Genomic DNA, 23,866 nt, shown 5'->3' with positions numbered 1-23,866 from the left:
CAAGAATCTCTTAGAAGAAATGAGGTAACCATCATAGTCGACAAGAGTCCGAAATGCAGTACTTGGATGCAATCTCAAAAATGACAGAATGATCTCTCGTCGTTTCCAAGACAAACCATTCAATATCACCGTAATCCAAGTCTATGCCCTGACCAGTAATGCTGAAGAAACTGAAGTTGAACAGTTCTGTGAAGACCTACAAGACCTTCTAGAACTAACACCCAAAAAAGATGTCCTTTTCATTATAGGGGACTGGAATGCAAAAGTAGGAAGTCAAGAAACACCTGGAGTAACAGGCAAATTTGGCCTTGGAGTACAGAATGAAGCAGGGCAAAGGCTAATAGAGTTTTGCCAAGAGCATGCACTGGTCATAGGAAACACTCTCTTCCAACAACACAAGAGAAGACTCTACACACGGACATCACCAGAAGGTCAACACTGAAATCAGATTGATTATATTCTTTGCAGCCAAAGGTGGAGAAGCTCTATACAGTCTGCAAACAAGACCGGGAGCTGACTGTGGCTCACATCATGAACTCCTTACTGCCAAAGTCAGACTGATTTTGAATAAAGTAGGGTAAACCACTAGACCAATCAGATATGACCTAAATCAAATTCCGTACGATTATACAGTTGAAGTGACAAATAGATTCAAGGGATTGGATCTGATAAACAGAGTGCCTGAAGAACTATGGACAGAGGTTCATGACATTGTACAGGAGACAGGCGTCAAGACCATCCCCAAGAAAGAGAAATGCAAAAAAAGCAAAATGGCTGTCTGAGGAGGCCTTACAAATAGCTGTGAAAAGAAGAGAAGTGAAAGGCAAAGCAGAAAAGGAAAGATATACCCATTTGAATGCAGAGTTCCAAAGAATAGCAAGGAGAGATAAGAAAGCCTTCTTCAGCGATCAATGCAAAGAAATAGAGGAAAACAACAGAATGGGAAAGCCTCGAGATCTCTTCAAGAAAATTGGAGATACCAAAGGAACATTTCATACAAAGATGGGCTCGATAAAGGACAGAAATGGTATGGACCTAACAGAAGCATAAGATATTAAGAAGAGGTGGCAAGAATAAACAGAAGAACTGTACAAAAAAGATCTTCAAGACCCAGATAACTACAATGGTGTGATCACTCACTTAGAGACAGACATCCTGGATGTGAAGTCAAATGGGTCTTAGGAAGCATCACTGCGAACAAAGCTAGTAGAGGTGATGGAATTCCAGTTGAGCTATTTCAAATCCCAAAAGATGATGCTGTGAAAGTGCCACACTCAATATGCCAGTAAATTTGGAAAACCCATCAAGTTGCCACAGGACTGGAAAAAACCAGTTTTCATTCCAATCCCAAAGAAAGACAATGCCAAAGAATGTTCCAGCTACCACACAATTGCACATATCTCACGTGCTAATAAAGTAATGCTCAAAATTTTCCAAGCCAGGCTTCAACAATATGTGAACTGTGAATGTCCAGATGTTTAAGGTGGATTTAGAAAGGCAGAGGAACGAGAGATCAAATTGCCAACATCCGTTGGATCATAGAAAAAGCAAGAGAGTTCCAGAAAAACATCTATTTCTGCTTTACTAACTATACCAAAGCCTTTGACTGTGTGGCTCACAATAAATTGTGGAAAATTCTGAAAGAGATGGGAATACCAGACCACCTGACCTGCCTCCTGAGAAGTCTGTATGCAGGTCAGGAAGCAACAGTTAGAACTGGACATGGAGCAACAGACTGATTCCAAATAGGAAAAGGAGTACATCAAGGCTGTATATTGTCACCCTGCTTATTTAACTTATATGCAGAGCACATCATGAGAAATGTTGGGCTGGAGGAAGCACAAGCTGGAATCAAGATTGCCAGGAGAAATATCAATAACCTCAGATATGCAGATGACACCACCCTTATGGCAGAAAGCGAAGAACTAAAGAGCCTCTTGATGAAAGTGAAAGAGGAGAGTGAAAAAGTTGGCTTAAAGCTCAACATTCAGAAAACGAAGATTATGGCATCCGGTCCCACCACTTCATGAGAAATAGATGGGGAAACAGTGGAAACAGTGTCAGACTTTATTTTTCTGGGCTCCAAAATCACTGCAGATGGTGACTGCAGCCATATTATTAAAAGAAGCTTACTTCTTTGAAGAAAAATTATGACCAACCTAGACAGCATATTAAAAAGCAGAGACATTACCAACAAAGGTCCATCTAGTCAAGGCTATGGCTTTTCCAGTAGTCATGTATGGATGTGAGAGTTGGACTATAAAGAAAGGTGAGCACTGAAGAAAAGATGCTTTTGAACTGTGGTGTTGGAGAAGACTCTTGAGAGTCCCTTGGACAGCAAGGAGATCCAACCAGTCCATCCTAAAGGAGATCAGTCCTGAATATTCATTGTAAGGACTGATGTTCAAGCTAAACTTCAATACTGTGGCCACTTGATGTGAAGAACTGACTCATTGGAAAAGACCCTGATGCTGGGAAAGATTGAAGGCAGGAGGAGAAGGGGACGACAGAGGTTGAGATAGTTTGGATGGCATCACCGACTCAATGCACATGAGTCTGAGTAAACTCCAGGAGTTGGTGATGGACAGGGAGGCCTGGTGTGCTGGGGTTCATGGGGTCACAAGGAGTCAGACATGACTGAGTGACTGAATTGAACTGAAATTAACAGATATTTCAGATTACACATGTCCAAAAGTGAAAGTTTTGTCTTCTCTCCAAAACTTATTTCACATACTGTTTTTCCCATCTAAATCCAAGACAACCCTTTTATTCAAGTCACTCAGGGTAAAAAAAGCATGGAGTTATCCTTGATTTCCTTTTTCCTTTCATACTTTACATCTAAGACATCTGTATATTCTATTGGTCTTATGTTCAAAGAGCATCCTGATTCCACTCACTTCCTTCTTGCTCATTGCTCCTACCCTGATGCAAGCCACCATCAACTCGCTTTATGGTTTATTTTCAATAGCCTGTGATTGTCCTCCCTCGCAGAAACACTGCACTACTCAGGAGGCAGTGCTAGCAGGCATGCATGCTAAGTTGCTTCAGTCATGTCCAAGTCCTTGCAACCCTATGGCCTCTAGCCTGCCAGGCTTCCTTTGTCCATGGGATTCTCCAGGCGAGAACACTACAGTGGGGAGCCAATCTCCACTCCAGGTGATCTTCCCAACCCAGGGGCTGAAGCTGCATCTCTTAACGTCTCCTGCATTGGCAGAGGTGTTCTTTACCACTAGTGCCACCTGGGAAGCCCGTGATCCTCTGTATCAGATTGTATCACACTTATGTGTTTCTATATCTATCTATATCATTCAGAGTAAAAAGTAAAATTCTTGTGATGGCCTGAGGGGCCTATAGGAGTTGACCTCCCCGCCCCATCTCCCCACCATACATACCCTTATTACTTCTCTAACCTAATTTTTTGCTGCTCTTCTCTTCCTCTCTGTGTTCTATCCATACTGGCCTCCTTGATATTCCTAGAATATGCCAAGAATAATGCATCTCTATAGCATCTTCAGTGTCTATTCCTTCTGCTTGAAATTCTTACTTTCCACCCTCAGATACCAGATATCTATATTTCTGTCATTCTCATCTTCTTTAAGTAATTCCTCAATTTCCATAAGGTTTGGAAATACGTTATGGAATAAATAAGGTTTACCTTAATCAATTTAGTCAAGTTTGAAATCGTCAGGCATTTGTGATCCATCTTGATTCTGTTCTAATTAGATTTTCTGTACCATGTCTCAAAAATTAAATGCAATTTAATTTTATATATTTCATAATATGCTAATTATATCTATGGTTTATTGTATGTGTTCCTTTGCCAAAATATAAGCTTCTCAAATGAAAGGAATGTATCCATCTTTCTCACACTGTATCAACAATGTTTGATACAATTCCTAATACAGAGTAAGAACTCAATAAATATTTTTTGAATGTATAAATCACTTTCTTTTTGGATATCTTATAATTAAAATATCAGAGAATCATATAAGACATAATGATAAAGCAATGATTCCTCACTTTATAACCATATACAGCATCTTGTTATTTTTCATTATTTCATTTCAGAAAGAATACAATCTAAAATCATGGAACAGGGAGTCATATGGACTAAAATAGTTGAATAAACTTTCATGCAGATGATAGAATTTAAATGTATTTATATAGATAAATTTAGACTAAGGATTTGAATGAAAAAGTGGGTGGGGACAGGTAACATAACTTTATTCAGAAAGTGATATTAAAAATAAATATGTGTTATAGAAATGCCTTACACCCAGTTTTGTGTTTCAGAGATCTTCTATTCATGACATAGGAACAAATGTTGCTATTGCTATTGGTAGATTCTTTATTCAATAACCACAAAATTGTTTGCCACGTTTAGATTCCATACTTATCTATTGCACTGGAAAAAAAAAATGTTGCTTTTATACTTTAATGACAGCTTAAAGGGCTTTCCTGGTGGCTCAGTGGTAAAGAATCAACCTGCCAGGGCAGGAGACATGAGTTCAATCCCTGGGTTGGGAAGATGCCCTGGAGAAGGAAATGGGAGCCCACACCCGTACTCTTGCCTTCAAAATCCCAGGGACAGAGAAGCCTAGCAGGCTACAGTCCATGAGCCTGCAAAAGAGTCAGATGAGACTTAATGACTAAATAACAACAACCAGCTTAAAACCAACTTAAAGTCTAACACAATTTTAATGACATTTAGTTTTGGTTTTCATTTTTACATCAATAATGTTTTATAATAAAATAAATTATAAAGCTATATTAATTAATATCTTATATTTTATATAATTAAATGTTTTTATATTTACATAATTAAATATTGTATAATTTAACAAAATTAAAAGATGCTTACTCCCTGGAAGAAATGCTGTGACCAACCTAGACAGCATATTAAAAAGCAGAGACATTAGTTTGCTGACGAAAGTCCATCAAAGTTATGGTTGTTCCAGTAGTCATGTATGGATGTGAGAGTTGGACCATAAAGAAAGCTTAGCACTGAAGAATTGTTGCTTTTGAACTGTAGTATTGGAGAAGACTCTTGAGAGTCCCTTGGACTGCAAGGAGATCCAGCCAGTCCATCCTAAAGGAAGTCAGTCCTGAATATTCATTGGAAGGACTGATGCTGAATCTCCAATACTTTGGCCACCTGATGTGAAGAACTGACTCCTTAGAAAAGACCCTGATGCTGGGAAAGACTAAGGGCAGGAGGAGAAGGGGACGACAGAGGATGAGATGGTTGAATGGCATCACTGACTTGATGGATATGAGTTTGAACAAGCTCAAGGAATTGGTGATGGACAGGGAAGCCTGGTGTGCTGCATTCCATGGGGTCGCCAAGAGTTGGACATGACTGAGCTACTGAACTTAACTGATATTAACTACAGATTTAAGATTCTTCTGTCAAGACATGGAAAGGGTAGTCCAAATAAAAATATTTAACCTAGATTTACCTGTGACTTTCAACTTCTCCCATGCTAGGAAGGAAAGAGCCACATTGGATGATTTCAGAATTCTCCCTTTTCCCTTCTCTGGGGGAAGAATGGCTGAGCAGTCAATGGTCAGATGGAGGCAGGAGAATAAAAACCCCACCAAGCAGATAAGTTCTTGAACCATGCAAAGTTGAGCAAACAGGACCTTCTTCAACCTCTTTTTTTAAGAGGAAGAACAAAGAAAACAATCAGATAAAATAGGCTTTTACATCTTTTCTTCCTCAAGGTATTAATATCTTGAGTTGGACATGACTGAGCAATTGAACTGAATGAAATTTTGCATAACTCCATTGCATTAAAAGCTTTGTTTCCAAGGTGTTTTAAGATCAAAATGCAGAAGTGTTATTTCTCATTTGACAGTACTTTTGTGTACATATTCAAGATAGTTTTATGGCATAGTTACTGAAGTGAATATTTGGGGAAAATATTACCACAGTGTCCTAATTGGAAGAGTAAACTTTTTTTTAATCTCATCTGATATTTGTGAATAAGGCAGTTGTCAATTTTTAAAACTAAATATATCATTTTACTTATAAAACACAGTACTTCCCCTGTAATTATTTCAGAGCACAGTCCTTATTGGTTGTTCAGTTTAGGTTCACATCTAAGCTAAATATCAACATAATGAGCCTGACTATCCAGGAATTCCCAAAAGAATTAAAATTGTAGTGCCTTTAGAAAAAAGTTCTTTATAGGCCTGTGTTAGAAACTTTATGTGATGTCTCAACTGAAAAATTGAGGTTAAAACTTGAGTTACACATCTACAAAGGTTTGAATCTGTTTTTTATAATAATAGCAAAAAAAATGGCTAGAATAAGATACATTGTAAAAGTGAAGTCCTATTTCTGGGTAACTTCAAATCAAAGCAAAGTTAATCTTAAATGTGTGTATGAACCTTTTTATAATTAAGGAGTATATGTGTATGTTTATTTTTATATATATGTATAAATGAGTGACTGATCTGATCTGATCTGATATATATTAGTATATAACATTTTCAAAATCAAACATACTGTATTTCAGAGGACCAGAGAGGCCAATCTCAAAAACTGGTTAATAAAAATGAGGATTCTACAAGGAATTACCTGGCGGTTTAGTGGTTAGGACTCCATGATATCACTGCCAAAGTCACAAGTTTGATCCCTGGTCAGATCTCACAAGCCACCTGGCCAACCAAAAATTTAAAAAGAAAGAAAGAAACAAGATGCTTAAAAAATATGGGCTCTATGATAAAATACCACCCAATTCTAATGAGTAGTGACATAATAAAGATAAACAATAGATATGGTGTTAAAAAATTTAATCAAACCCCACGTATATCTGTTTCTATCTATAAACACCCATTAGGTATTTCGATAAGTCACCTAATCTCTGCGAATGTGTGTTTCTTCATCTACAAAATGAAAATAATATTGCCTAATACATCTTCCTCACAAGATTATTAAAATGATTAAATTATTTTACACAGTGGCATAAAGTGCAAGTTAACTTTCCTGTTATTAATACACAGATTTTATCTAGTACTTATTAGGTACTTATTAAGTGCCTGACATGATACTAAGTGCTTTACAACATACTATCTAGTACTCAGAACAGCTCCTTGAACTAGACCAGAAATGAGAACCTTATGGTCAAATATTATAATGTCTGACTAAGATTACATGGCTACTTGCTAATACTGAGATTCAGTCATCCTTCCAATCTGTGCTTTTAACTACAGTACTTTATTACCTGGTGGCTCAAACAGTAAAGAATTTGCATGCAATAAAGGAGATCCAGGCTTGATCCCTGGGTCAGGAAGATCCCCTGAAGAGGGGAATGGGTACCCACTCTAGTATTCTTGCCTGGAGAATTCCAAGGACAGAGGATCCTGGTTGGCTAAAGTCCATGGAGCCGCAAAGAGTCAGACATGACTGAGTGATTAACACTTTCACTTTTTCACTTTTTTCATGAGTTGAAGATATGCTTTAGAATCTTTTCCTAAAGTCTAAGGGACGTATATTAGTATATATAGTAAAGTTCTCCTGGCAACCTATTTTTCCAAATGTGTTCTTACTTTAATAAGCAAATTGAAATAGCTATGAAAAAGCCACAAAAATATAAAAATATTGCTCAGCATAGGCTAGTTATATATGTTTATTTATGTATTTACACTATAATTTATAAATACGTGTTTATGAATATATGAATTTACTGTTTACTTCACATCTCGGAAAACATTTATCTGAACTATTACATTGATAAGAAATTGAGATATTCTTTCAGCACACTAATTTCTTTCTCTTTGCTATACTCTTAGGTAGATAAACTTTACAAATTTATACAAGTCAGATCATTTCAACGATTGTTGGTCCGTTGATTGACATACACCCTCTGCTTCTGTTTCAAATGACTACATATCACATATATGCAACACTTTGTGCCAGTTACTTCACCTACTTTATCTCCTTCAATCCTTACTGTGGCTCTCTGATGAAACCATTCATATAATAATCTTATTGCAGATTAGAAAACTAAAACATCAAACATTTAAATGACTTGCCTAGAGTTACCCAACAAGTAGTTAGTAAAGTTGGATTCAACTTTTTTAATTCATTTTTTTTAACTAGAGGAAAATCACTTGCAATGTTGTATCAGTTTCTGCTGTACAACAGTGTGAATCCCTTGTGACTCAGTCAGTGCAGAATCTGCCTGAAATGTGGGAGACCTGGGTTCGATCCCTGAGTTGGAAAGATCCCCTGGAGGAGGGCATGGCAACCCACACCAGTATTCAGGCCTGGAGAATCCCCATGGACAGAGGAGCCTGGTGGGTTACAGTCCATGGGGTTGCAAAGAGCTGGACGTGACTGCACAACTAAGCACGTGCATGTGCACGCACACACACACACACATATCAGTTCAGTTCATTTGCTCAGTTATGTCTGACTCTTTGCGACCCCATGGACTGCAGCATGCCGGGCTTCCCTGTCCATCACCAACTCCTGGAGCCTACAGAAACTCATGTCCATAATGTCAGTGATGCCATCCAACCGTCTCATCCTCAATCTTCCCCTTCTCCTCCTGCCCTCAATCCTTCCCAGCATCACGGTCTTTTCCAGTGAGTTGGTTCTTCACATCAGGTGGCCAAAGAATTGAAGTTTCAGCTTCAGCATCAATCCTTCCAATGAACATTCAGGACTGATTTCCTTTAAGATTGACTGATTGGATCTCCTTGCAGTCCAAGGAACTCTCAAGTGTCTTCTCCAACACCACAGTTCAAAAGCATCAGTTCTTCAGTGCTCAGCTTTCTTTATAGTCCAACTCTCACATCCATGCATAATGACTGGAAAAACCATAGCTTTGACTAGACGGACCTTTGTTGATAATGTCTCTGCTTTTTAATATGCTGTCTAGGTTGGTCGTACTTTTCTTCCAAGGAGCAAGCATCTTTTAATTTCATGGCTGTATTCGCCATCTGCAGTGATTTTGGAGCACCCCCCCCCAAAAAAAAATAAAGTCTCTCACTGTTTCTATTGTTTCCCCATCTATTTGCCTTGAAGTGTTGTGACCAGATGCCATGATCTTAGTTTTCTGAATGTTGAGTTTTAAGTCAACTTTTTCACTCTCCTCTTTCACTTTCATCAAGAGGCTCTTTAGTTCTTCATTTTCTACCATAAGGGTGGTGTCATCTGCATATCTGAGGTTATTGATATTTCTCCCAGCAATCTTGATTCCAGCTTGTGGTTCATCCAGCCCAGCATTTCTCATGATGTACTCTGCATATAAGTTAAATAAGCAGGGTAACAATGTACAGCCTTGACGTACTCCTTTCCCAGTTTAGAACCAGTTTGTTGTTCATTGTCCGATTCTAACTGTTGCTCCTTGACCCACATACAGATTTCTCAGGAGGCAGGTCAGGCGGTCTGGTATTCCCAACTCTTTAAGAATTTTCTACGGTTTTATGTACCACCTCTGTCTTGAGCCTACTTTTCCCCCATGCCCCATCCCTCTTGGTGATCACAGAGCACCAGACTGGTGTTATGTAGCAGCTTCCTACTAGCTATTTTACACATAATGATGTTCATATATCAATGCTACTTTCTCAGTTAGTCCCATCTTCACCCTCTCCTTTCCCCACTGTGTCCACAAGTTTATTTTCTACGTTTGTGTCTCCATTACTTACCTGCGAATGGGTTCATCAGTACCATTTTTCTAGATTCTATACATATGATTTATATATATTTGTTTTTCTCTTTCTGACTTACTTCACTCTGTATAACAGGCTCTAGGTTCAAACACCTCTCTACAACTGACTCAGTCAGGTTCCTTTTTATGACTAAGTAATATTCCTTTGTATATATGTACCACATCTTCTTTATCCATTCATCTGTAGATGGACACCTGGTCCCTTCTATGTCCTGGCTATTGTAAATAGTGTTGCAATGAACAGGGGTGCAAGTGTCTTTTTGAGTTGTCGTTTTATCAGGATATATGCCCAGTGGTGGGATTACTGGGTTAGATACTAGATGCTGTCAAACTGTGCTGCTGGAGAAGACTCTTGAGAGTACCTTGGACAGTAAGGAGGTCAAACCAGTCAATCCTAAAGGAAATCAACCCTGAATATTTATTGGAAGGACTGGGCTGAAGCTGATGTTCCAATACTTTAGCCACTTGATACAAAGAGCCAACTCATTGGAAAAGACCCTGATGCTAGGAAAGATTTGAGAGCAAGAGGAGAAGCAGGCGACAGAGGATGAGATGGTTGGATGGCATCAGTAACTCAATGAACATGAGTTTGAGCAAACAGGGAGATAGAGAAAGACAGGGGAAACTAATGTGCTGCCGTTCATGAGGTTGGAAAGAGTCAGACATAAATTCACTGCTGAACAACAAGTGCTAGATTTATTCCTAGTTTTTTAAGGAACCTCCCTACTGTTCACCATGGTGGCCGTATCAATTTACATTCTCACCAACAGTGCAGGACGGTTCCCTTTTCTCCACATCCTCTCTATCATTTATTCTTTGTAGAAATTTTGATGATGGCCATTCTGATTGGTGTGAGATGATACCTCATTGTAGTTTTGATTTGCAATTTTCTAATAATGAGCATCTTTTCATGTATTTATTAGCAATCTATATATCTTTTTTGGAGAAATGTGTATTTAGATCTTCTGCCCATTTTTTATTGTGTTATTTGTTTTTCTGATATTGAGGTGTATGAGCTGCTTATACATTTTGGAAATTAATCCTTTGTCAGTTGCTTCATTTGCAATTATTTTCTCCTATCCTGAGGATTGTCTTTTCATCTTGTTTATCTCTCCTTTGCTTTACAAAAGCTTTTAAGTTAATTGGGTCTCATTTGTTTATTTTTGTTTTTTTATCCATTAAGTTAGGAGGTGAGTCATGGAGGATCTTGTTGTGATTTATGTAAAAGAGTATACTTCCTATGTTTTCCTCTAAGAGATTTATAATTTCTGGCCTTACATTTCAGTATTTAAACCATTTGAGTTTATTTTTTTTGAGTGGTGTTAGGATGTGTTCTAATTTCATTCTTTTATATATAGCTGTCCAGTTTTCCCAGCAGCACTTATTAAAGAGGCCATCTTTCCACCATTGTATATTTTTCCTCCTTTGTCAAAGATGAGGTGCCCATATGTGTATGGGTTTAATCTCTGGGTTCTCTCTCTCTCTTGTTCCATTGGCTTGTATTTCTGTTTTGTGCCAGTACCATACTATCTTGATGACTGTAGCTTTGTAGTATAGTCTGAAGTCAAGATGGTTGATTTCAACAGCTCCATTTTTTTTTTCCTCTAAGATTGCTTTGGTTATTCAGTGTCTTTTGTATTTCTATACAAATAGTAAAAAATTTTTTCTAGTTCTATGAAAGGTACCATTGGTATTTGATAGGGATTGCATTGAATATGTAGATTGCTTTGGGTAGTATGGTCATTTTCACAATATTCATTCTTCCCATCCAAGAACATGGTATGCCTCTCCATCTGTTTGTGTGTCTTTGGTTTCTTTCATAAATGTCTTATAGTTTTCTCCATACAGGTTTTTTGTCTCTCAGTTCAGTTCAGTTAAATCGCTCAGTCATGTCTGACTCTTTGCAACCACATGAATTGCAGCATGCCAGGCCTCCCTGTGCATCACCAACTCCCAGAGTTCACTCAAACTCATGTCCATCTAGTTTGTGATGCCATCCAGCCATCTCATCCTCTGTTGTCCCCTTCTCCTCCTGCTCCCAACCCCTCCCAGCATCAGGGTTTTTTCCAGTGAGTCAAGTCTTCACATGAGGTGGCCAAAGTATTGGAGTTTCGCTTTAGCATCAGTCCTTCCAATGAACACCCAGGAGTGATCTCCTTTAGGATGGTCTGGTTGGACCTCCTTGAAGTCCAAGAAACTCTCAAGAGTCTTCTCCAACACCACAGTTCAAAAGCATCAATTCTTTGGCACTCCACTTTCTTCACAGTCCAACTCTCACATCCATATATGACCACTGGAAAAACCATAGCCTTGACTAGACAGACCTTTGTTGGCAAAGTAATGTCTCTGCTTTTCAATATGCCATTTAGGTTGGTCATAACCTTCCTTCCAAGGAGTAAAGTGAAAAAAAGTGAAGTCACTCAGTCAAGTCCGACTCTTTGCGACCCCACAGACTGTAGCCTATCAGGCTCCTGCATCCATGGGATTTTCCAGGCAAGAGTGCTGGAGTGGATTGCCATTTCCTTCCCCAGGGGATCTTCCTGACCCAGGAATCGAACCCAGGTCTCCCACATTGCAGGCAGACGCTTTACCATCTGAGCCACCAGGGAAGAATTTCATGGCTGCAATCACCATCTACAGTGATTTTGGAGCCTAAAAAAATAAAGTCTGACACTGTTTCCACTGTTTCCCCATCTATTTCCCATGAAGTGATGGGACTGGATGCCATGATCTTTGTTTTTTGGATGTTGAGCTTTAAGCCAACTTTTTCACTCTCCTCTTTCACTTTCATCAAGAGGCTTTTTAGTTCTTCACTTTCTGCCATAAGGGTGGTGTCATCTGCATATCTGAGGTTACTGATATTTCTCCCTGCAATCTTGATTCCAGCTTGTGCTTCATCCAGATTTTCTCATGATGTACTCTGCATATAAGTTAAATAAGCAGGGTGACAATGTACAGCCTTGATGTACTCCTTTCCCTATTTGGAACCAGTCTGTTGTTCCATATCCAGTTCTAACTGTTGCTTCCTGACCTGCATATAGGTTTCTCAAGAGGCAGGTCAGGTGGTCTGGTATTCCCATCTCTTTCAGAATTTTCCACAGTTTTTTGTGATCTACACAGTCAAAGGCTGTGGCATAGTCAATAAAGCAGAAATAGATGCTTTTCTGGAACTCTCTTCCTTTTTCAATGATCCAGTGGATGTTGGCAATTTGATCTCTGGTTCCTCTGCCTTTTCTAAAATAAGCTTGAACATCTAGAAGTTCACAGTTCATGTATTGCTGAAGCCTGGCTTGGAGAATTTTGAGCATTACTTTACTTGCGTTAGGTAGGTTTATTCTTAGGTATTTAATTCTTTTTGTTGCAATGGTGAGTGGAATTGCTTCTTTAATTTATCTTTCAGATTTTTCGTTGTTAGTGCATAGGAATGCAAGAGATATGTGTGTATTAATTTTATATCCTACAACTTTACTAAATTCATTGATTGCTGCTGCTAAGATGCTTCAGTCGTGTCTGACTCTGTGCAACCCCATAGACAGCAGCCCACCAGGCTCCCCTGTTCCTGGGATTCTCCAGGCAAGAACACTGGAGTGGGTTGCCATTACCTTCTCCAATGCATGAAAGTGAAATGTGAAAGTGAAGTCGCTCAGTTGTGTCCAATTCTTAGCGACCCCATGGACTGCAGCCCACCAGGCTCCTCCAACCACGGGATTTTCCAGGCAAGAGTACTGGAGTGGAGTGCCACTGCCTTCTCCAAAATTCATTGATTAGCTCTAGTGATTTTCTGGTAGCATCTCTAGGGTTTTCTATGAAGCAACAGTTAGAACTGGACATGGACCAGCAGACTGGTTCCAAATAGGAAAAGGAGTACGTCAAGGCTATATATCGTCACCCTGATAATTTAACTTGTATGCAGAGTACATCAAGAGAAACGCTGGGCTGGAAGAAGCACAAGCTGGTATCAAGACTGCTGGGAGAAATATCAGTAACCTCAGATATGCAGATGACACCACCCTTATGGCAGAAAGTGAAGAGGAACTAAAAAGCCTCTTGATGAAAGTGACAGTGGAGAGTGAAAAAGTTGATTTAAAGCTCAACATTCAGAAAACAAAGATCATGGCATCTGGTTCCATCACTTCATGGAAAATAGATGTGGAAACGGTGAAAACAGTGTCAGACTTTATTTTTTTCGGCTCCAAAATCACTGCAGATGGTGACTGCAGCCATGAAATTAAACAACGCTTACTCCTTGGAAGGAGAGTTATGACCAACCTAGATAGCATATTGAAAAGCCGAGATATTACTTTGCCCACAAAGGTCCATCTAGACAAGGCTATGGTTTTTCCAGTAGTCATGTATGGATGTGAGAGTTGGATGGTGAAGAAAGCTGAGCACCAAAGAATAGATGCTTTTGAACTGTGGTGTTGGAGAAGACTCTTGAGAGTTTCTTGGACTGCAAGGAGATCCAACCAGTCCATCCTAAAGGAGATCAGTCCTGGGTGTTCATTGGAAGGACTGACGCTGAAGCTAAAACTCCAGTACTTTGGCCACCTCATGTGAAGACTTGACTCACTGGAAAAGACCCTGATGCTGGGAGGGATTGGGGGCAGGAGAAGAAGGGGACGACAGAGGATGAGATGGCTGGATGGCATCACCGACTCAATGGACATGCGTTTGAGTGAACTCTGGGAGTTGGTGATGCACAGGGAGGCCTGGCATGCTGCAATTCATGTGGTTGCAAAGAGTCGGACATGAGTGACTGAACTGAACAGATATATAGTATAATGTCGTCTGCAGACATTGAGAGTTTTACTTCTTCGTTTCCATTCTGGATTCATTTCTTTTTCTTCTCTTAGTAGCATGGTGAGGACTTTCAAAACTGTATTGAATAATTGTGATAAGAGTGGGCACCCTTGTCTTGTTTCTGATCTTAAAGGAAATGCTTTCAGTTTTTCACCATTGTGAATAGTGTTTGCCATGGATTTATCACATATGTTTATTATGTTGAGGTAAATTCCTTTTATGCCCATTTCCTGGGGAGTTTTTATCATAAATGGGTGTTAAATTTTTTTATAATGTTTCTCTGCATCTATTGAGATGATATCCTTTTCATCTTTCAGTTTTTGATATGGTGTATCACATTGATCGATTTGTGTATGTTGAAGAATCTTTGCATCCCTGAGATAAACCCTACTTGATCATAGTGCATGATTCTTTTAATATGTTGTTGGATTCTATTTGCTAGAATTTTGTTGAGAATTTTTGCATTTATGTTTATCAGTGATATTGGCTTGTAATTTTCTTTTTTTGTAATACCTTTGTCTAGTTTTGGTATCAGTGTGATGATGGCCCCATAGAATTTCTAAGTTTTCCTCCCTCTGCAATTTTTTGAAAGAGTTTGTGCAAGATAGTGTTAGCTGTTCTCTAAACATTTGGTAGAAATCACATATGAAGCTGTCTGGCCCTGAGCTTTTATTTGTTGGAATATTTTTGATCACAGTTTTGATTTCAGTGCTTATAATTGGTCTGTACATATTTTCTATTTCTTCCTGGTTTAGGCTGTACTTTTCTAGGAATTTGTCCATTTATTCCAGGTTGTCCATTAAATTAGCATATAGTTGCTCATATTATTAGTAGTCTCTTATAATCCTTGGTATTTCTGTGTTGTCTGTTATAACTTCTTTTTCATTTCTAATTTTATTGATTTGAATCTTCTCCCTCTTTTTTTAATGAATCTAGTTAATGGTTTGTCAATTTTGTTTCTCCTATCAAAGGACCAGCTTTTAGTTTTATTGATCTTTGCTATTGCATCCTTCATTTTCTGTTCATTTATTTCTACTCTGATCTTTACAATTTCTTTCCTTCTACTAACTTAGGCAATTTTTTTCTTCTTCTTTTTCTTGTTCCTTTAAGTGTAAGGTTAGATTATTTTTTTGATGTTTTTCTAATTTCTTGAGGTAGACGTTTATTACTATAAACATCCCTCTTAGTTCTGCTTTTACTGTATCCCATAGGTTTTGAATTGTCTTGTTTTCACTGTCATTTGTCTCTAGGTTTTTTTTTTTTTCCTCTTCAATTTTTTCAGTGACCACTTGGTTATTTAGAAGCATATTGTATAGCCTTCTTGGGCTTGTGTTTTTTATAGTTTTTTCCTTTGTAATTGGTATCTAGTCTTATTATGGTCAGAAAGAATGTTTGATACAATTTCAATTTTTTTAAATTTTACCAAGGCTTAATATGTGACCCAGGATGTGATCTACCCTGGAGAATGTTCTGTGTGCATTTGGGAAAAGGTATATTCTACTCTTTTTGGGTGGAATGTCCTGTAGACATCAGTTAAGGTCCATCTGATTTTATGTGACATTTAAGGCTTATGTTTCCTTACTAATTTTAATTTGTCTGGATGATCTGTCCATTGGTGTGAGTGTGGTGTTAAAAGTCTCCCGTTATTGCTGTGTAACTATCAATTTCCCCTTTTGTATTTGTTAGTATTTGCCTTATGTATTGAGGTCCTCCTATGTTCGGTGCATATATATTTATAATTGTTATATTTTCTTCTTGGATTGATCCTTTGATGATTGCATAGTATTCTTCCTTGTCTCTTATAGCTGTCTTTATTTTAAAGTCTATTTTACCTGATATGAGTATTGCTACTTCCACTTTCTTTTGATTTCTATTTGCATAGAATATCTTTTTCCAGCCCATCACATTGGTCTTTATGTGTCTCTAGGTCTGAAGCAGGTCTCTTGTAGAAAACATATATAGAGGTCTTGTTTTTGTATCCATTCAGCCAATCTGTGTCTTTTGGTTGGATCACTTAATTCTTTTATATTTATGGTAATTATTGTTATGTATGATCCTATTACCACTTACTTTATTGTCTTGGATTTGTTTTTGTAGGCCTTTTCTTTCTGTGTTTCCTGTCTAGAGAAGTTCCTTTAGCTGTAAAGGAAGTTGTAAAGTTTAGAAGTTGTAACGTTGGTTTGGTGGTGCTGAATTCTCTTAACTTTTGCTTATCTGTAAATCTTTCAATTTCTCCTTAGAATCTGAATAAGATCCTTACTGGGTACAGTAATCTTGGTTGTTGGTCTTTTTTCTTTTCATTGCTTTAAGTATATCCTGCCACTCCCTTCTTGCCTGTAGAGTTTCTCCTGAAAGATCAATCGTTAACCTTATTGGGATTCCTTTGTATGCTATTTGTTGCTTTTCCCTCACTACTTCTAATACTTTTGTTTGTGTTTCATTTTTGTTAGTTTGATTAATATCTATCTTGGTGTGTTTCACTCTGCATTTTCTTGTATGGGACCCTGTGGGCTTCCTGGACTTTGGTAACTATTTCCTTTCCCATGTTAGGAAACTTTTAGATTATAATCTCCTGAAATATTTTCTCATACTGTTTCTTTTTCTCTTCTTCTTCTGGGATTCCCTATAATTTGAATATTGGTGTATTTCATGTTGTCTCAGTGGTCTCTAAGACTGTCCTCATTTCATTCTTTTTTCTTATTCTTCTCTGCTTCAATTATTTCCACCATTCTATCTTCCAACTCACTTATGGGATTCCATTTTAATTCAACAGATTCAACTCTGAATGGTTTTTTAAGTTTAAACTTTAAACAATATAATATAAGTTTTTAACAAATGATGTGGTAACATTTCACCACAGCAGGAGATTCCATTTTCAGCAGAAGATAAAGAGATACAGTCTTTTCTTTAAAATCCTACTATAGTTTGCTTCTGCTCCCATATCTTGGTTTACACACAATTTCAGCCAATATCAGCCAAAGGCGGACACCTGTGGAGATAAGGCATCAGCACACCGGCTTGTAATGAGCCCAGATTGGTGACTGAACAGAAAAAGCTAAAAGGAGAAAAGAAAAAGCCCTGTACCCTTTTTGGTTGCAGCTATCCTGAGTGATTATGAATACTCAGGAGAAATGTTGAGGATAGTTCGAAGGTTGCCTTATTGACTTCAGTGCCATTTTGCTAACATCTAGTTAATAAGGGCAGCTCTAGGTGTTATGACCTTTCCAAAAAAAAAGAATTGCTTTTCTCATCCAACTCATACATAATGGCACTCCTAAGACTTCTTGAGTTTTCATTAAGAAAACAGACACTTCAGCAGTAATTTTTAGGATAGCATAGTTTCTGATGAATTTTCACATAGAAAGAAGTGGCTGAGAAACATCCCCACAAAACTTTCATACCCTGACTTTTCAGTGGTAAATGACCTGTTTGGTTTGGTTATCCTCCTGCTGCTTTGCTCGACCTCAAGATCCTATGAACATGGTGGTCTAGATCACCTTCCTAGAATCTAGGAAGGTGAGGATTTACTTTCCCATTTATCTATCATCAAAAAATTCATCTAAATCCTACCACAAACTGTTCCTTATCCTTCTGTCAGATATGAAGTACTTGGCAGGACTAGTGCTTCATGCTTAATAATATTTTCAAGGTGAAAGTGTTAGTCACTTAGTCACACCCAGCTCTTTGTGACTCAATAGACTCTAGCCCTTCAGGCACCTCTGTCCATGGGATTCTCCAGGGAAGAATACTGGAGTGGATTGCCATTTCCTCCTCCAGGGGATTTTCTCAACCCAGGAATTGAACCCACTTCACCTGCACCTCCTGATTTACAGGCAGATTCTTAATTGCTGAATCACTGGGGAAGCCCAATAGTTTCAAAACTAGAGACCAATCAGTACTGCAGGGATATAGCAATGGCTTCTTATAGCCATTTTCTCTTCTAACTTTTGTAGGGCTTATTAGAGTCATTTTTCAGTAACTATGAGGGATGAGTTCCAGAAGCCCTATGGATACCAAAATCCACAGGTGCTGAAGTCCCATATATAAAATGATGGGATATTTACATGTAACCTATGCACAGAAGCAGAAGATATTAAGAAGAGGTGGCAAGAATATAAAATGGTGGAATATTTACATATAACCTATGTAACAGAAGCAGAAGATATTAAGAAGAAATGGCAAGTATACACAGAAGAACAATACAAAAAGATCTTCACGACCCAGATAATCATGATGGTGTGATCACCAACCTAGAGACAGACATCCTGGAATGAAAAGTCAAGTGGGTCTTAGGAAGCACCACTACGAACAAAGCTAGTGGAGGTAAATGGAATTCCAATTGAGCTATTTCAAATCCCAAAAGATGATGCTGTGAAAGTGATGCACTCAATATGCCAGCAAATATGGAAAACTCAGCTGTGACCACAAGACTTAAAAAGGTCAGTTTTCATTCCAATCCCAGAGAAAGGCAATGCCAAAGAATGCTCAAGCTACTGCACAATTGTACTCATCTCACACGCTAGGAAAGTAATGATCAAAATCCTCCAAGCCAGGCTTCAACAATATGTGAACCATGAACTTGCAGATGTTCAAGCTGGTCTTAGAAAAGGCAGAGGAACCAGAGATCAAATTGCCAACATCTGCTGGATCATTGAAAAAACAAGAGAGTTCCAGAAAAACGTCTACTTCTGCTTTATTGAATCTGCCAAAGCCTTTGACAATGTGAACCACAACAAACTGTGGAAAATTCTTAAAGAGATGGGAATACCAGACTACCTGACCTGCCTCCTGAGAAATCTATATGCAGGTCAAGAAGCAACAGTTAGAACTGGACATGGAACAATGACTGGTTCCAAATAGGGAAAGGAGTACGTCAAGGCTGTATATTGTCACCCTGCTTATTTAATTATATTCTGAGTACATCATGAGAAAGGCTGGGCTGGAAGAAGGACAAGCTGGAATCAAGATTGCCAGGAGAAATATCAATAACCTCAGATATGCAGATGACACCATCCTTATGGCAGAAAGTGAAGAGGAACTAAAGAGCCTCTAGATGAAGGTGCAAGAGGAGAGTGAACAAGTTGGCTTAAAACTCAACATTCAAAAAACTAAGATCATAGCATCTGGTCCCATCACTTCATGGCAAATAGATGGGGATATAATGGCAGGCTTTATTTTGGGGGGCTCCAAAATCACTGCAGATGGTGACTGCAGCCATGAAATTAAAAATGCTTGCTCCTTGGAAGAAAAGTTATGACCAATGTAGACAGCATATTAAAAGCAGAGACATTACTTTGCCAACGAAGGTCCGTCTAGTCAAAGCTATGGTTTTTCCAGTAATTATGTATGGATATGAAAGTTGGACTGTAAAGAGAGCTGAGTGCCAAAGAATTGATGCTTTTGAATGGTGGTATTGGAAAAGGCTCTTGAGAGTCCCTTGGACTGCAAGGAGATCCAACCAGTCCATCCTAAAGGAAATCAGGCCTGAATATTCATTGGAAGGACTTATGTTGAAGCTGAAACTCCAATACTTTGCCCACCTGATGTGAAGAACTGACTGATCTGAAAAGACCCTGATGCTGGGAAAGATTAAAGGCAGGAGGAAAAGGGGATGACAGAGGGTGAGATGGTTGGACGGCATCACCAACTCAACGGACATGACTTTGAGTTAACTTCAGGAGTTGGCGATGGACAGGGAGGCCTGGCATGCTGCAGTCCATAGGGTCTCAAAGAGTTGGACACGACTGAGCAACTGAACTGAACTGAACCTATACACATACACCTGTGTACTTTAAGTCATCTCTAGATTACTTATAATACTTAATGAGATATATATGCTATGTAAATAGTTGCCAGTGTGTAGCAAATTTGAGTTTTGCTTTCTGGAAATTTCTGAGGTTTTATTAAAAAAAATATTTCCTACCTGCCTCTTTGTTAATCCGTCAATGTGGAACTTATGGTTATGGAGGCCAACTATTTGTTTAACTCATTTTTATATACTGATTGTAACATCTACTGCATCTTTTATTCCTCTGACTATCACATTTATGGATTAAGTTCTGGCTTACTGATTTTGAGTAAGAAAAATTCGTGGTTTTCTGTCACAAAGCCAACAGCACAGCTGTGACAGCAGATCAGCAGCTCTCCAAGGGCAATCAGCCATCTGGCCACCTCAGAGACTCCAGAGAGGATTCCAGGAAGGGCTGCTCACCTAGTCACCCTCTCAGGCAGATGCAGAGTGCACTGTGTGTCAGCTAGGGAGAGTTGTATAAAATGTTTTAGGGCTTCTGAATCGTTTGGGGATGTCTATTGATTTATGATTTTTCCTTAGATGTCTTTCCATTGTGCATGTTCAGTCTTCCCAACCTTATAAAATGAAAGAAGCAAGCAAAGACTTTATTTTGTTTTCTTATATCTGCTGGTTTCCCCTTCCTTTTGTTGGTTTCTATGATAACTAAATAAGCCCAACTATTCTTTTCTTTAGATTAGTAAATAGCCAAGATCTATCTTATATTAAAATTTTCTCAGTTTTTGTCTAATTTCCAATTATTACTTCATAAAATATAACTCAGTATTCACATTTTATTTTTAAAACATATACGTGTACTATATGACACTAATGTATTATTAAGTTTTTATTCTTACTTAATGATTATCCATATGGTGTTTACACTATGTATTATTCTGAATGTTAAACTATAGTTTAGTATATTTTCATGTACTCTTTTTCTAATTTTAGGTGTACAAGAATTTCCAGAAAACATAAAGTGCTGTAAGTGTTTAACAATTATTGAAGCCAGTGTCAATCCCATTTCTAAGTGAGTATGAGTCATCACATTTTATTTATCTTTGTGTTTCCAGGGATAAAAGAATAAAGATAAAAGAAGCTCACATAGTAAATGAATTTTAAGTGCTGTCTTTAAAATTCAATTTAATAGAATATTGGTAAAGAATAATCAAATCAGAATAGTTCAACAAAAGATGATTAAAGCATTGCTGAGTAACAGTGAAGGCCTAATTGGCACAGATGGCATTACTTTACAGCAAACTATATCATTTTTTGTGGCTATCAGGTGACATTCCATGGAAAAGCACCAAAACTAAGAAAACAGTAATTAGTTGTGGTCGTGCTGAAAAATTAGCATCATGGTTCTGATGAAAGTTCAAGAAAGCACAAGAGTGTAAGGTGCATGAAATTAGTTGATAATGTGGTTCAAGCTGGAAAATGAATTAAGTATGATCTGAAAAAAGGACTATTTAAGTACCAGTGATTACATGAAGAGGGAAAAAGTTAATTCTATAAGGATAGCCAAATGGAAGACATGGATGGTAAAGATGCTGTGACCAGAAGTAGGGTATTTATGTGTTACGATCTGTTAGTAGAGCAATGCCATGGGAAAGTAAAATTCAGCATGTGACCATGTTTCAAATTACAATTATGTCATAGTGATAGAGTGTACTGTGGAATCAAATAAGTCAAGAAACTACGACATGAATGGCTTCGGTGAGTCATGAACCTGAATGTTAAAGTTACTTAACCAAAAAATCTAGAAAGTCTATTGAAAGGTGTAGTAATATTTGAAAGTGGTTGAGTTTATTCAGTGGTGTTGGGATGCAGGTAATGAGTTGCAAAGTAAGACTGGTATTTTAATTACACAAAAACTGACAGAAGGATTTGAGAAAATTCCTTCAGTCCTTTGTCCACATAGAGAAGGGAGACAGGGAGAAACTAAAGTTCAATTAATCAATCTAGTGTTTCCAGAAGACAAAAGAAGGCATTTAATGGGAAATTTTTCTCCAGTAGGGTTGAGGATAGATAGTAGAGGGGATGGTTTCTCTATAGATCATAAAAAGAGGATGTAAGTGAGACAAGAAGTGAAATAGAATGTAAAAGGATAAGTTTAGATGAGGCTCTTTACAGTAAATGGTTAGTGAAATAATTTGAGGCCTTTAGTAGAAAGTGTGGAGCATTAAGGAACAAACTATGATTGAAAGATACAAATTTTCTACCTCAAATGTAAAATATGGTGCAGAAAAAAAATGTGAAAAGCATTCTTCAAAAAACTTAGACCAAAATGCAACTTTCTCATAAAAGAAATAAATATTGCTGACTTATCACGAAAAGACTCTAAATATGTCATTGACTTAAGTCATAATCCAGGGCAGATGATTAATTGTTTTGATTTCTAGTTCTTTAATTCTAATAGCTCATTGTATTTAGGAATCATCATCAGGTCTTTGGGGGTGGAAGTCAGATAATAAATTACAAAAGCTTAAAATCTATAGTTTTATTGACTATGTCTCTGAATTACTCTCATACATTTAACTTTTCAAAAGATAAATGAATATAACCAATTTCATCAAAAAATGTCTAACACTAAAAGCAAGTTTGGTAATTCATTTAAAAAATCACTCAAAAGAAAAGTCAATTTAGGGAAAAAAAGTTACTCAAAAGAAAAATCAAATTCCCGTGGTTTTGCCTTTCCCAAAATATCATATAAATAATGCCATACTTTGTGTGTTTTTACTTACACAGTGATTTTAAGATTTATTCCTGCCATTTCAAGAATTCTACTACATTCCCATTTATTTCTAGGTAGAATTCCTTTGCATGAATATAGCACAAGCTGTTTACATATTCCTCAGTTGATAGATATTTAAGTTGTTTCTAGTTTGGAGCTCTTATGAATAAAGTAGCTATAAACATTTCGGTACAGGTGTTTGTGTAAGCATCTGTTTTCACTTCTACTAAGCGAACACCTAGGAGTAGTTTTCTGCATAGTGAGGTACGTGTATGTATCACCTTATAAGAAATTTCCAAACTGTTTTCAAAATAGCTATTTCATTGTGCATTCCCATCAGCAATCTATTAGATTTTCCATTATTCCTTATTATTTGTCAGGATCTGATACTATCAGTTGTTTAATTTTTTTTCTGTTTTAGTCATTCTAGTAGATACAGTATCTCTTTGTTATAACTCACTGTAGTTTTAATTTACAGTTTTAAAATCAAATTAAATTCTTTCCTTGTATTTCTTTAAAATATTATTGCTTCTTTGATAAAAGTTCAGGTTTTTTTTTCATATTTATTGCGTTCTCTTTAATATTGTATTATAGAAATTCTTTATGAATTCTGGCTAAAAATCAGATACCTTTAGTCAGAATTTAATTTGATTTTAAAACTGCAAATATTTGCTCTTATGACTTAGCTTTGCACTTCCTGAACAGTAACTTTCAAAGATCAAAAGATTTTCATTTTGATGAGGCCCTATTTATAATTTTTTATTATTTATTCTTCTTGTTGCTATCTAAGAGATCTTTACTATTGATAAATCATAGTTATAAAGATTTTCCCCTAAGCTTTCCTTTGGAACTTTTGTAGTT

General features: G+C 37.5%; 1 protein-coding gene across 2 annotated transcripts in view; it reads left to right on the top strand.

Moving 5' to 3' along the window:
* LRRC7 (leucine rich repeat containing 7) overlaps nt 1-23,866 on the top strand; it is a 622,375-nt gene that overhangs the window by 285,076 nt on the left and 313,433 nt on the right. For both annotated transcript variants that reach the window (XM_061411605.1, XM_061411606.1), the window contains exon 5: nt 21,223-21,301. In XM_061411605.1, coding sequence (XP_061267589.1) covers nt 21,223-21,301 — 79 coding nt within the window. The remainder of the gene's footprint in view (nt 1-21,222; nt 21,302-23,866) is intronic.

This window comes from Bos javanicus, chromosome 3 (genome assembly GCF_032452875.1).
Source record: "Bos javanicus breed banteng chromosome 3, ARS-OSU_banteng_1.0, whole genome shotgun sequence".
NCBI lineage: Eukaryota > Metazoa > Chordata > Mammalia > Artiodactyla > Bovidae > Bos > Bos javanicus.
Note: the sequence above shows the minus strand (reverse complement) of the source record. Positions and strands in the feature narration are given on the sequence as shown.